The following is a 15,381-nucleotide window of genomic DNA, read 5'->3' on the forward strand; positions in this document are numbered from 1 at the left end:
CAAGATTTAAAACTGAATTTTTTTACCAACTGAAAAATAGATTAATTCAGTGATTCTAAACACAGATTAAACATGCATAAAAGATGTAATTATGACTTAGTTTAATCCCTGGAGTCTATCTAAGCATGCACAAAACGCAGATTAAAGGGATAGAATAGAACAGAACTTGCCTTTGAGTTTTAGTCTGAAACTCTAAACCACCGTTCTCTGAATTTTTCGTCTAACTCCCTACTGCTGTTCCACCTCTGTTGCTCTTGGTTTCACCCACGAACAACCACCCCTTCCTCTTCCTTGGTCCAACCTTGATCCAAACAAAATCCTAGTTCCCTCCTCTGCCGTTCTCTCAAAACTCTCTCTGCCTCTCTATATACTCTGTTCCACATAATTTTGTTTATTTTTTTCTAAAACCCTAAACCACCGTATTGCTTATACTTATAGGTGAAAACAATAACCCTAGTTCACTTGTATTTAGAGACTAAGCCCTAATTCCAATCCTAGACGGCCCATGAAACTATCTATGTTTCCCTATGGCGGCTTACCTATACGTGAATTGTAATCCAAAGTTAACTGTAACTTAAAAATGTTCAATAATTAAATCAAGTAAATAAGTGAAAATCCAATTAAGTAAAAATAACATAATGAAAAACCAATTAAATAATTAAATATACTTAAACAATTAATTCCAAGTAAATAATTAAAAATAACTCAGTTAATTCAATTTAATCACTACAATAAAACAATTGATCAATTAATCAAATAAAAATGCAATTAAATCATAAATTAAATACCAAAAATATCCTTTTAAAATTAGGGGTATTACAATAAGTGTTACGCTTGAACATCCTTGAAAGGCAACAAAGCCAATGGGAGAATAGTTTCAAGTCGCACAACATTGATTTGATGGGATTCTCTATTCTTAAGAGCTCTCAGCAAAGAAAGCCCGATCAAAAAGAAAAAAAAAATGTGCAACTGATTAGGAGATTAGGGAGATGGGTAAGCCAACCATATTGATAAGGTAATTAAGATAAGGTAACCATCTCATCAGGTAATTAAGGGATAAGATTTGATCAGTTCAAAAGTTGCACTGAAGATATAATTAACTAATCCTTTCTCTCATGGAAGGAAATACAGAAACAACAACTTCAACTTTCTATAAAAGTGAAGCCAGTCGATAGAAAAAGGTATGCCATAAATTCTATATTTAATCTTTTATCGGTATTCAATAGTCAATTACTAACTTGGCCGTCGGAGTGCACCCGACCGGCACCACTCCTGTCATCACTTCTCTTGTCCTGTAGGAATGGCCCTCGACTCTTGACCGTGTAGATTTTTGCATCAATAATCCTATAGGCTCATTTTGGACATAGACGTTAGGTGGCACAAACCACATGGATTGATTTATATCAACTAGCAAAACTATTAAAACTTTAGGTTATATGCATGTTCATTTCCTACGAGTAACTTGTTTACTCACCTTAGTTGTTTGGGATATTTTTAGGTAAAGAAACCTTATTTTGGGAAGCACAACATCCCTAGGCTTGTGTAGTAGCTTGGAAGTACTTCAGCGCATTTGTATACATGCACTTGTTAGTATGTTTTGCTTTATTTTGGTTTTATATGCCAAAACATGTATCTTTTATTTGGAATATGTAATGTGTACTTAAATGCACCTTTTGATACTTATTTGACATGTATGTAATGAGTCCAAGAGCCAAGTAACTTTAAGTTTACTTTTATGCACTTTGGTTTCATGATTTAATTATGAAAATGTTGTATTTTTGAGGTTTGATATGTAATATTTTTCAAATGACATGTGTTAAGACCGTAGGCCATTGTAATACATTTAAATATGCATATATGTTTGCGTGCATGTTCAAAATTGCACATAACGCCCTTTTTGGTGAAATGAATACTTGGAGTAGCTTTCATTTTCATTTTTTTTTGCAAATCTGGTCTTAAGGGTATTTTGGGTATTTCACTTGAAAAATAAGAACTTCTCTTGATATGGTCACTTAGAAAAATATGATTTTTTTTTTTCTGGGAGAGTCACTTCACAAATTTTTTTCAAAAAATGTCATTTAAGCCCTCAAAATCTCATTTGAACCTCAAAAATCTGGCGCAGACCATGTGGCTTGTCAGGGAGCTGGCTGCGTGCACAACGTGCGCCCGCGGGCACCCATGGTGCCCTTCTTGACAGCCCTGATGCCCTATTTTCATTTGACCGTAACTTCTTCGTCCGGATTCCGAATTAAGCGATTCTTGAGCCTAACTTCATTGATTTTTCGTTGTTTTTCCAATGTTGTGCTTGGTGGCACCCACTTTGTTTTGAAATGACCATTTAACCCCTAGGGTTGCATTTGTCCGTTTTTAAAACGTTGCTTCCGCATCTTGTTATCTCTTGAGTTCTGTAACTTCGTGGGAAGTTACTTTGGCATCTTAGGGATGACATGCATCTCTAGAGACTTTGTTTTCTGGATGAAAAGACCATTTTGCCCTTGGGACAATACTTGGTCTATTTTCTACCTTAGCTTTTGTTTTGTTCCCGTTGAGTTCCGTGACTTCATGGGAGGTCACTTTGGCGTCTTAGGGATGATGTATATCCCTAGAAGCCTTATTTATGTTTTCGCTTCCGCATTCGGGATCCGTTATAGGGTTAACTTTTGGGTCATCACAGGACGCACTGGCTTGAAAAACCAGGGCCGTCACATGGAAGGTGGGTTAATCTAAGTTCTAAGGTGTGTAACAATGGTGGAAGGAAAAAGAAGATGAGATGAAGATGAAATCACAACAAATCCTACTCACAATGTGATATACATATCACTTAACCAAGACTAACACTACCTCTCACACACACACATCTATCACAACCCTCCACTTGTCACCACCAAAAGTCTCCACACAAAACATAAAATCCACCCTACACTTGGCATCATCCAAGCCTTCCACATGTCACCAACCATTAGTCAACACATGGTCCAATGAAAAACTGACACTTGTCACAACTTCTAAAAATTGCAAAAAGGCCCTTCTTCAAAATATCTTCCAAAAATAATTACAAAAAGGTCCCTAAACAAAATATCTCCAAAAGATAATTGCACAAAAACCCCCAAAAATGAAAATGTCCCTGAAGAAACAAAGCACATATACCCCTACGGAAACATAATAAAATAAGCATGCTTTGCTACACAATTAAACTATGCATTAACAGTAGAATAAATTAAATTAAATGCATGAAGTGTCGGAAATCCATTCCGAACACCAAACCTACCTCGGGTCCTCCAAAACCCTAAGGTGACAAGAAACGAAATAAAAATTAAATAATAATAATCATAAAATATCTCAAAAAAAGAAAAGATGACACGGTCATCATAAATAAGGTGCATAATGACCATAGTACCTGTAACGACCCGGGTTTTTATTCAACCCGGTGCATCAGTGATGACCCGAAAGTTAACCCGTTAATAGATGCAGATGCGGAAGCAAGAAATAAGACAGCGGTCTCCTAAGGCATAATACACCTCTAAGACACTTTGATGACCTTCCATGTGGTCATGGAACCCAAAAAAAGTAAATACGGAAGCAAAAGATAAACCAAAGTCTTAAGAGATATAGATCATCTCTTAGACGCAAATGTGACCTTCCATGAAGCGACGGAACCTAAGGAAATAACCGGAAGTGGAAACTAGGATAAAAAGGTTAAATGGGACCCTATGGCACCAATGACAACCGAAGGAACAAGATCTATCCCAAACTAGACCACGTACGCCATTAAATGGCTTGAAAAAGATCAACAAGGTCAAGTGGGAACGAATGAAACAAGGTTAACCTGTCTAGGCAAAAACCAAACAAAATCCACAAGGCAACTCCATTTGACCGAAATGGAGCTTCGGTCTGCCGAAATGAACCAAGAAAAAGAGAAAAATTGAGCCTTCATTTCGGTCGACAGAAATGACAAACCGGTTGACTAGTTTGTGGCTCGAAATGAAAAAAGGCTACTAGAATTGGACTTTTTACTGTGCAACTAAAACTACAAGAGCATTGGTCGACCGAACCAAGCCACCGGTCAACCGAACTGGGCCAAAACATCAAAAATGGCTACTAGAATTCGTGATTTTACTATTCAAATGAAACCCAAAAGGGAATCGGTCAACCGAACTGGCATTTCGGTCGACCGAAATGGCTCGAAAAGGTGCATATGAACCTGTTATGCACAAAAATGAAGAAAAGTCCCTAAGTCTTATTTGAATTCCCCATGGCATGTTCAATTGGCATTGTATGTTAATGTGTAATGACGTGGACATGCACGCAAGTGTAATATGACATTTTAAACATGCTATAATGGCCTACGGCCTCATTACATTCCCTTTATAAGATTTGACATGCCAAACCTCCAAAGTTGAAAAAAAAAATGCATTTCAAAGGCAAAACTTGAAGTTTAAATACATACACTTGAACTTTAGAGTTTATAGCCCTTAGCCTCATGTCATACATATCAAATATGTCACAAATAGTGTATCATCTAATTACACTTTACATGTTATAAGGCAAAAATGGCATATTGAACATAACTAAGTATTATAATTTTAAAGGTAAAACGCAAACATGCTAACACTTGCATGTGTACAAGAATGATTTAAAGGAAACTTCAAAACTCCAAACCACCCAAGGCAAGAGTAAATCTCTAAGTCTCGAATCATGTACCTGAACAAATCCCCTAGTAACTTCGGGGTGAGTAAACAAGTTTACTCGTAGAGAATGAGCATGCATCAACTCGATTTCTTTCAGATTTTTAGATTAACATGAAACAGTTCAAAAGGGATCATGCCACCTAGCGTCTACGTCAAAGTTAGACTCAGGGATCATCCTAAGCTACCTTAGAGTGTAATCAATGAAACGAATCAAGGTTGGGATAATCCAAAGAACACGACAAGAAGGATATTTGAACATAGATTAACATGAATTGCATTATCAATACAATTAAGCAAGGTTTGGAATAATCCATATAACACGACGAAAGGATATTAGAATACAAGAATCACATTATCAATGCAATTTACATGATTGGAACATACAAATTAACACGACAAGAGTCATACATGAAATCAAGAACAAGGCATAATATCTATGCATTTAAACAAGATTGGAGCATTTCACATAACACGACAAGTTTTAAATCTTCAAGGAATAGCAACTTGAAATTTAAAGAGTGAAATCAACCAATGTGGAAACTCGGATATCGCTCGGATTAATACCGTACTCTTGAGATCACTTTAGGGCTACTAACCCATGTGTACCTTTCCCCTAGTGCGCACTATAGTGTAGAGGGACATTCCTCTGTACTAAAACCAAGTCCTAGCCATGTCAATTCTTGATTGATATCCCAAGGCCCAAAATTAACAAGTTGTGCAAATCAAGATAGTATCAAAATACAAGAAATGCATTAACCACATTTCATGCACAACCAAGATCTTGGAACACACAAGTCATGCCCTAACTATGATGGCATGTAAAATGTCAAGGAATCATAGAGTGCATTTATATAGATTAAAACCAAGATATAAAGCACATGGAATCTATTGAAGTAAATATACCACAAATATGAGATATATGATGAAAAGCTAAAAGCCACATAAAATACAAATCCAATTCATGAATTTAACAAGAATTCAATATCAAGGCATAGTTAACTCGATAGAAGCATAGATGGAAATTTAATCTACGTGAGGGATTAAATTATCAAGATTACAAGGCAAATCCAAATGTTCTACGAACAAGGCATGTCAAGGACAAGTCCTATATCAAGTTACAAGTTCATTCCATACAAGACCCAACCATGTGAATTAAGTTCCATACAAAGAAAATAATTAAATATAAGTTTCAAAACTTATCCGATTATTCTCAAGTTGATACACATGAAGGAACTTGTCAAGGAAATCATGAACACAAAATTATAAACTTAATCAAGTGCATAGAACCATTGAATGGATTTTAATTAATTATTTTAATTAAAATCTCTAGATTTTGAAATTCATTCAAATGACCTCAATTTAATATATGTTATACAACATGTCAAGACTTGTTTTAAAAACATGATACAAGTGAATTATATGTAAGATACAACCATGAGTATTAAACCTTAATACAAGAAAAATAATAAACGAAAGGTTTCAAAACCTAATCAAATATTCTAAATTTAATATATGTGAAAGTACGTGGCATGGACATCAATAAAATCAAGTCGAAATTCCAATGGAATGAATAGTGCACATGGAATAATTTAATTAATCAAATTAATTAAATATTTCTAGATTTCAAAACATCTCCGATTACTCTAAAATTCACCTATGTTGAAGAGCACACTAGTGCCTAATATAATATGATAACACATGTTAATTCCAAGCTAGTTAAGGCCACATGAATTAATCTTTCATTCAAGAAAAATATTAAATAAAAACTTTAATATTTGTCCAAAAACTCTCAATTTAATATATGTCAATGAACATGTCATGGAGTAATTTAATCTCATGCCACAAGTTTAAAACATGCTCTGACCCACCGGGAAAATCAAATCTCATATTAGAAAATAAATAATTAAAAATTCTAGATTTGATATCCAAGCATGTAAATGAGTTGTAAATGCATCAATAACATGCAATATAACAAATATATAAATTATAACACTCCCTACCTCAATTTAGGATGAAAATCTCAAAAGCCCACCGAAAGAAAAGTGCTCCGAATCCGACGATACCGAACGGTTTTGTCGTGGACAACACGATTAACAAGAATCCCAAGGAAGCCCCATGAAAGTCACAACTTGATATCAAACCCAACTCACAAAATGGTCAAAAATGGGTTCTAATAGGGGGGAAAGGTAGAGCACGACAAAGCGAACAATAAACGTTAAGGCCGAAGACTTATCACTAAGGAAATCAAGTGGAGGAGAAGAAAGAATGAAGGCAGCCCCTTGGGCTCCCATGGCTGCCAGCCAAGAGGGGAAAGAACATGAAGAATTATGACTTTTTGACTTAAGACTCCCCTATTTATAGAAAATCTCAAAAAGTGCCCCGAAAGGGCCCCGCCAGGTCCAGAAAAGTGAATTTTGAGCAAACGTGCTCAAATGGCAAAACTCTATAAACAAAAAAAATTTTAAATGATAAAATATGAACAACGGAAGAAATGGCATTGAAAACCGAGTCCCGAACAGAGAGATATGCCCCGAACAAGTTCGGCGCAAACCGGGTTCAGAAACCCTGAAACTGGAGGAAAACGACCAGAAGGAAATTCTAAGAGTACACAACTCAACAAAATGTAAAATTGAATCCCGCACAAGGATCCAGGCTCAAAACGAGGTATTTTTGTACTAACTTTCGTTAATTGCACAAGGGCCCCTCCAAAAAGTGAAAACTGCACAACTACCCCAGAATGAAAATATCTTCCAAAAATATTTTCTTAAAAACCCCTGAAATAAAATATCTTCAAAAGATATTTACAAAAAACACCCCAAGAAAATAAAAAGATTTAGAAGAACTGTGCATCCATACCCCTATGGACACCGGGAGCAACCAGAGTACTTTCTTGCAAAAGTAAAGATACGTATTTCGTGGAAACCACTTAGAACGAAGATACGTGAAGTCAAAAACTAACTCCGAGGATGAAAAGTGAGATTATGCCAACAAAGTGACAAACGAGGAAAAGACAAAATGGGGAAAATATGACAAAATAGGGAAAAGGACGAAAAATGAATAGTGTCCGAAAAGTGAAAATGTGAAAAGGACTTGGTCCTTAAAGAAAGTTGTTAATCCAAACGAAAGAGTCTCAGAAACCATTTCCAAGCACTCGAGATGACACTATGAGATGAGAAACTAAACTTAGAAAAGAAAATTAAACGGAAAAAATTTATCCGAAAAATTTCATAAAAGGAAAAGGAGGAAAATGACCGGGTCATTACAGTACCCTTAATTGTCCTTGGGTTCGGGTAAGGACATGGATACAGAATCGGACCCTTGTTCGGGTCGTTACATTGGTTGAATAAACCAATCGTCCGGAAAAAATCTCGAGGACTTTCGCAATCTTGAGCAAAACGATCCACTATGTTTGAAGCAAAGTACAGTCAACTCTGACTCAGGTTCACACCCAAGCACTTCACCAAAAACCAATTGTTGAGTTTCCTTGGCTTTGCAACTCCCATGTTCAATATTACTCGACTTTAGGCTTACTCTTGATCCATGTAAAAAAGGTCACTGGTCGATCAACTAATACTCTATGAATGTCTTGATCCTTTCGAAGTGTGATCAAAACATTATCTTCCTTCAAATCAGAACTTGGTAAAGGCTTGTAGAAAATCTTCTGCTTTGATCAATTTATAATCTGATGTAGAATTTGAAGATTCCTTGTTTATCAGTACAAGAACATCACCCTAATTACTCTGGTGTTTAAGTGTGTGTGGTCTAAAAAATAAACAACCAGACTTCTTTGAAAAATATCTTTAAAAGCTTTAATAATGAGTAATAGATGAAAACATTGATTTTCCAATTGAAGCCATCGATCTCTCAAAAAACATACCTACGGTTTGTGAAAGATGTTATATATATAGTAAAGAGTCCTTAAGTAAGACAAAAATAGCTTTTAAAATCGCGCAAGGACTATTCTACAAGTTTGGGTAAAAACAAGAAACTAATAAGTAACCAAAATATGATTTTTAGCATATTCAGGCAAATGCATCCGGTTCCATTTTAGAGTGCAATCGGTCCTACTTTTCCCGAGACATGTTCCTATCCAGAAAATGCAACCGATTCCATTTGGATGTACAAACTATTGGATTTTCCCCAAGAGCAGTTCTCGTGTAGAAAATGCAACCGGTTCTATTTTCAAATGCAACCAGTTGGACTTTGCTGAAGGCTATTTCCAACCTCTATTCTTCTACCCAGCCTAAAAATACTCATAAGTGTTCCTCACTCTTACCTGTTCTAAATAATTTTCTCAACAGATTCTACGGTAAGAGGCATTAACGCTTTAGCTCCATAATACCGAGACTTAAGATAAACAAAAATTACACCCGTATCATCAATTTTTGACTCCAAAATTTGCCAACGTTCCAAATTTATATCTCACAAATAGTTACATATATTTTTTTAATTGAAGTGGAGCAATTTTAAATTTTTATAGGTATTTAGTAAAAAGAAACAAAGAAGCAAAACAATAGGTACGGAGGACCATTTTTCTTTTCAGTGCCCCCACCGCCATTGAAGTAAGTCTGTGCCTGACTAAGGATTAATTTTTGTTGACTTGAACCTTTTTTGTTTTTATTTTTATTTTATTATTATTATTTTTTTGGTGATACTTAAAAGTTAATCATTTATTGGTTATAACGTAAAATATTATGATAAAAAAAGATGTAAATAATTGAAAAAGTTAATAAAATGAAAAAAATATATATATTGTTAACCACTCTAGTATCAGTCCCAGCCGAAAGAACATTCAGAAAACAAGCACAAACCGAGGCTGAACAGTGTCGGATCCCCGGTTGAAGTGGCTCATTCCTACCCCTAACCCTCCACTCCCGCTAACATGTAAAAAAGTAGTTTGTCCATTCCCGCCATTTTCTCATAACCGTTAAAACTGTTGCCAGGTCAAAAACTCTATCACATGCCTACCCTTTTCCAGACAATCAATTCCTTCTCTCTCACCCAATAATAGATTATGTACATACAGAATATCAATATAGAGAGAGAAAGAAAGATATGTCCTGTTTAATTAGAAACAAGAACCACAATAAGAGCTCCGAGACTTGCTCTGTGGCCTTGAATTTAGCGTACATCCCTCTCTTATAACACTGGTCATGAATGGAGTCTTCAAGGCCAGCTCTTTGGTGCCTCCTCTGATTAGGGAAGGGGTTCCATTCTGCTCTGTCTCGCCGATCACAATTAGAAAAGAACTCTCTGATCTTGTCCTCGGCGAAGGAAGGAACGTTGATGCAAACCCCTTTTTTCGATTTCTTCCGAGGACAAGTAAAAATGGAGATCTCGATGATTAGGTTACTTGTGTTGGCTGTTCTTTCCTTGATGGTCACTTCTGTGGTTGGAGAAGGGAAGGGAATCAGTGTGGCCTATGATGGGCGGTCAATGATCATCAATGGCTCCAGAGAAATTCTGTTTTCGGGTTCTATCCATTATCCCCGTAGCCCTCCTGAGGTGATTTCTCAATCTGCATTAACAAACGTACATAAATAAAATGACATGGTATTTATTTTGAATTTTAATGTAAGAGAGGGAATGTTAGTATTTTTATTTGAGTTTTTTTCTTTGCATAATTTAAAATAGTCACATGTCATTCTATCGTTATGTCACATCAGTAATATACAAAGAGTACTATTTATATATATACACACATAATTGCATATTCAGAGCTAATGATATAATTTGATGAATTGGGTTTTAGATGTGGAAGGACATCCTGAAAAAAGCCAAAGATGGAGGGTTGGATATCATCTCGACATATGTTTTCTGGAATGTTCATGAGCCTGTTCAAGGCCAGGTAATGTATTGTCTGCTTGATCTCAAACTGTTGTTAAATTCTCCAATATTCGGTTCACAATTCACTTCCTAGGGTTAGCCCGTGACATTTCTCTGCGTAAAAAATGTAGAATATTTAGATATTGTGTTAAAATTGAAAATCTTGAAAAATCCTAAATATTGTCAAATTAGAGCATGTTGATTGATCGAGGACATGCATGTAGATTTGGTCAATCAATCGAGCAAATTAGGTTTTAGAACAATTGCGGATATCCTCGTACTCATACGAGAGGGAAGAAAAAAATTGTTGGAATTGTGTCTTGAAATAGTAGCTATGTTAGCCAATGTGACTATATTGTTGTACACATTTTGGGGAATGTGATCGGGAATCAGTCTCACCCAAAGAGTGATGATCGATATATGTATAGGAAAAAAGGGTTGTTTGGAACAATTTGGTGAAATGATGGTGTCCAGCATTGTGACCATTTGGGTTGATATTAATGTGAATGTTGTTTAAACTTGCAGTGGAACTTTGAGGGTAATAATGATTTGGTGAAATTCATCAGAATGATTGGCGAGCTAAATATGTATGTGATGCTTAGAGTTGGGCCCTTCATTGAAGCTGAATGGAACTTTGGGTATGATTCAATTATTTTCATTTTTTTTTTTTTTTCCGTCTTCTTTAATTCTGTTAGAATCTATCTGATCACAAGCTGTTTGATGTTAATCTCAACAGAGGATTTCCATATTGGCTAAGAGAGATTCCTGGCATCACATTCCGTTCTGACAATGAACCATTCAAGGTGATCATCTTCAACCCCCCAAACCAACAAATAAGACTAAATGAAATGGAATCAAACAGCTAATGTAATTAAAAAATTTCCAATTTGCAGTATCACATGCAAAAATTTGTCTCGAAGATCATAGATTTGATGAAACAGGAGAAATTGTTTGCTCCTCAGGGAGGACCGATCATTATGGCACAGGTATTGTCACCTTTAATAACATTAATACAAACTATTTTTGAAAACGAATTTATTTTTTATATTTTGTTTTAACTTGTCTAATTTGTGTTGCAGATTGAAAATGAGTACAACAATGTCCAGGGTGTGTTCAAGGAAAATGGTGCTAGATACATTCAGTGGGCAGCAAACATGGCAGTGGCACTACAAACAGGAGTCCCGTGGGTCATGTGCAAGCAAGAAGATGCCCCTACTGCAGTGGTAAGTTCACATTTCTCTAACGTACCGAACCAAACTCTCCTTAATCTGAAGAGACTATACATATACTCTATTCGGAGTTTCATGACTGAATATGCATTGTTTGTGCAGATCAATACATGCAACGGTAGGCAATGTGGTGACACATTCACTGGTCCGAATGGTCCCAATAAGCCTTCTCTATGGACTGAGAACTGGACTGCTCAGTGAGTATACTCCCTAAATGGCATTCACTAAACCATTAGTGACAGTTAGTCTGTGTAAAGCATAACCATCCAATTTAGCCATTCTCTTGGGCCTTTATTAACTAGCTCTTGCTGATGTGAATTTGAATTTGCATTTCATTTTGTATTACAGGTACAGAGTATTTGGAGATGCACCTTCTCAAAGAACAGCAGAAGATATTGCATATTCAGTTGCTCGTTTCTTCTCCAAGAATGGAACTCATACCAATTACTATATGGTACATTACTGACTGTTTTCTTTAGAATTTTTTTCGTTAGAGTAGTAATAGAACCTCCTATAAGCTAGCCATATGAATCTCATTTATGTTTGTGTTTGCAGTACTATGGTGGGACTAATTATGGCAGGTCAGGTTCATCTTTTGTGACGACTCGCTACTATGATGAAGCTCCCATTGATGAATATGGTTAGGATTGTTAAATTTCACCATTAATCATTAAGAAGAGGAAGATCATACAAGCATATAACAAGGTTCGCTTCTGTGTGCCTTTCAGGTTTGCTGAGGGGACCGAAATGGGGTCATCTTAAGGACTTGCATAGGGCATTAAAACTGTCCAAGAAGCCTTTACTATGGGGGACTCCCGGTGTGGAAAGGCAGGGCGATGATCTAGAGGTTAAGCCTTTCAATAAAAGAAAATTTTGAGAGACAGTAACTATAACAATGTAAAGAAACTGACAAGCTAAGCTGTTTTGCTTTGCAGATTAGAACTTTTGAGAAGCCTGGTGAAATGTGTGCTGCTTTCCTGATCAACAACAAAACAAGAGATGGTGCCACCATTAAATTTAGGGGTCAAGATATTTACCTTCCCGCAAAATCTATTAGCATCCTCCCAGATTGCAAGACTGTGGTTTACAATACTCAAACAGTAAATGCTGATCATCACTTATATTTCATTGCTAAGGCCAAGCTGTAACAAATGAGAAGCCATTCAGCTCAACTATAACATTATTTGTCTGTTTTTTCCATGAGAGTTGAGAGGCAAAATAAAGGGCTAAAATCTGCACCACGATGCTTGAATCTCCTTGAACTGAATGCGATAGAAAAATTCACTCATCCTTCTTTGGTTTTTCGAAAACAGATTGTTGCACAACAGAGCTCGAGGAATTTTGTACCTTCAACCAAGGCATGCAATCTTAAATGGGAAATGTTCCGAGAAACCATTTTAACTACGAAGGACATGTCAAATAAGAACAAGATGCCCCAGGAGCTTTATGGCCTCACCAAGGATACCTCTGACTACGCATGGTACAGCACCAGGTAATCAATCATGTCTTAAACATTTGTAAAAGAAACTCAATTCAATTTATGAATTGTTTTTCTAAACCTTTTAAGAGTTATGCACTAAAAGACTGCAAATTATATATGCATATGTGATGTTTAAAATTCACTGATCCTTATTTATTTTTGTACATTTTTGGTGCAGCATAAATTCTGATGGGACAAAGCAGGGGGATCTACAGGTTGCAAATCTTGGCCATGCAATGCTTGCATTTGTAAATGGAGAATATATAGGTAACCTGATCACACACAAGCACATATATGTTCCCAGCAGTGCTTAGACATACTGGACTTAAAAACTAGTTTCTAAGAAAATGACATTTCATATATACTTATTGGTGTCAATGATTTTTAGGGTTTGAACATGGGAGCGACGTAGACAAGAGTTTTTCCATGAAGAAGCCCATAACGTTGAAGCCTGGACAAAATCACATAACACTGTTGGGAATGACAGTTGGATTTCCGGTAGAGAACTTGTAAATTAAGTAAAGTACTACTCGAATTTCTAATTATCTTAAGTAGAGACACTAATGAGACATTCTTTCCAAATGAAGGATAGCGGAGCCTATATGGAGCGTAAATATGCTGGAGTCAGAGCTGTAACGATCGTGAGTGGCAGTCAAACCCGTGATATCACGCAGAACACTTGGGGTCATGAGGTATATATGCATAAACTACATTCCATTTGATTCACAATACATCGATGTATGCTAACAAATACTATCTATGTATTTATAGAAATGTAAATGATTAGATATCTATCAATCATCAGCCAAATTGATAATCTAACTGAGATTATTCCCATTATTCAGGTTGGAGTAAGAGGAGAGAAGCTCCAGTTGTACACAGAGCAAGGAGTAGGTAAAGTGCAATGGACACCAGCTGCAAAGGGAGCAGGACCACCTCTTACATGGTACAAGGTAATACCAATAGTACCACTAACCATTTCTATTTACTTCCTAGTAACAAATTCTAGATTTTAGAATAATTCGAGAAAAATATCAAGAATTTCAAAAAGAAATAATTACTTAAGGATATGCCTAAATTTTCCAGCATTTCAAAAGCCAATGGATTTTCTTAATTTATTGCAGACAAAGTTTGATGCTCCAGAAGGTGATTGTCCTGTCGCTCTTCGAATGACCTCCATGGCCAAAGGTATGGTTTGGGTCAACGGTAAAAGCATTGGTCGTTACTGGACATCTTACCTCACAAGTCTAGGACAACCATCTCAATCTGAGTAAGTAATGTGCAAACCAGTGAATTAGTCATATACAAAAATTAGGGTTTAATTAATATACTAAATGAATATATGTATTTCTTTTATAGGTACCATATTCCTAGACCCTTCTTGAAACCAGCAAACAATCTCTTGGTTGTCTTTGAGGAAACTGGAGGGAACCCAGAAGGAATTGAGGTCCTAGTTATCAATAGAGACACAATATGCAGCTTTATGCCCGAGAATGCTCCAGCTGATGTGGATTCATGGGAAAGGAACGATAACCAGCTCCGAACTGTAGTGAAAGAACTCAAATCAGCAGCTAACTTGACTTGTCCTGATGATAAACTAATCAAGTCTGTTGAATTTGCAAGCTTTGGTGATCCTACTGGTCAGTGTGGAAACTACACTATGGGAAAATGCAATTCACCAAACATCCAGAAAGTTGTTGAACAGGTAACAAACACCATTATGATGTAGTACTATAACACAAGTTCTATCTGTGTGTGTGTGTGTGTCATTACTAAGCATTAATTTGTGGGTTGTGTTTGGTTTTGAGCAGAACTGCTTGGGAAAGAAATGCTGCACAATTCCACTTGACAGAGGAATTCTGGATGACAAGAGCAAAGATTCTTGCCCAGATTTGAAGTACAAGACACTGGCTGTGCAACTTAAGTGTGCATCATAAGGAACACAAATTAGAGAATACTATATGATCAGATAGAGTAATGGCTTGTTGTGATTGACTGATTATGAGAGATATTACACTTGATAGTGGTCTAATTAGCCATGTATATATACTTGAGAGCTTCAACTTTCAATCTATATATGTTACAAGTATACGTATGTATACTAGCTAGCCAAAGATCTTAATTATTATTATTTTTTAATCTTTTGTGTTGTTTCATG

General features: G+C 36.1%; 1 protein-coding gene across 1 annotated transcript; it reads left to right on the plus strand.

The window, feature by feature from the left end:
• Window positions 1-9,849: 9,849 nt before the first annotated feature.
• LOC132300771 (beta-galactosidase 13-like) lies at window positions 9,850-15,312 on the plus strand. Its single transcript, XM_059798002.1, has 19 exons — window positions 9,850-10,193; window positions 10,441-10,536; window positions 11,040-11,152; window positions 11,251-11,317; window positions 11,408-11,500; window positions 11,594-11,737; window positions 11,846-11,940; window positions 12,092-12,197; window positions 12,299-12,383; window positions 12,472-12,590; window positions 12,679-12,843; window positions 13,057-13,235; window positions 13,402-13,490; window positions 13,612-13,721; window positions 13,811-13,915; window positions 14,069-14,176; window positions 14,348-14,493; window positions 14,583-14,928; window positions 15,035-15,312. The coding sequence occupies exons 1-19, from the start codon at window positions 9,975-9,977 to the stop codon at window positions 15,158-15,160; spliced, it is 2,511 nt and encodes an 836-aa protein (XP_059653985.1). The 5' UTR covers window positions 9,850-9,974; the 3' UTR covers window positions 15,161-15,312.
• Window positions 15,313-15,381: the final 69 nt, after the last annotated feature.

Source organism: Cornus florida, unplaced genomic scaffold, assembly GCF_030987335.1.
Source record: "Cornus florida cultivar Cherokee Brave unplaced genomic scaffold, ASM3098733v1 CherokeeBrave_3.0.0_Hap2_Chr03, whole genome shotgun sequence".
Classification (NCBI taxonomy): Eukaryota; Viridiplantae; Streptophyta; class Magnoliopsida; order Cornales; family Cornaceae; genus Cornus; species Cornus florida.

Bases quoted from the DNA above. Each gene is read 5' to 3' on its own strand.
- LOC132300771 (XM_059798002.1), top strand. From the start codon at position 9,975: ATGCAAACCCCTTTTTTCGATTTCTTCCGAGGACAAGTAAAAATGGAG. The intron at 11,318-11,407 runs GTGATCATCTTC...TCCAATTTGCAG, and splicing joins CTGACAATGAACCATTCAAG to TATCACATGCAAAAATTTGT. The intron at 14,494-14,582 runs GTAAGTAATGTG...TTTCTTTTATAG, and splicing joins GGACAACCATCTCAATCTGA to GTACCATATTCCTAGACCCT.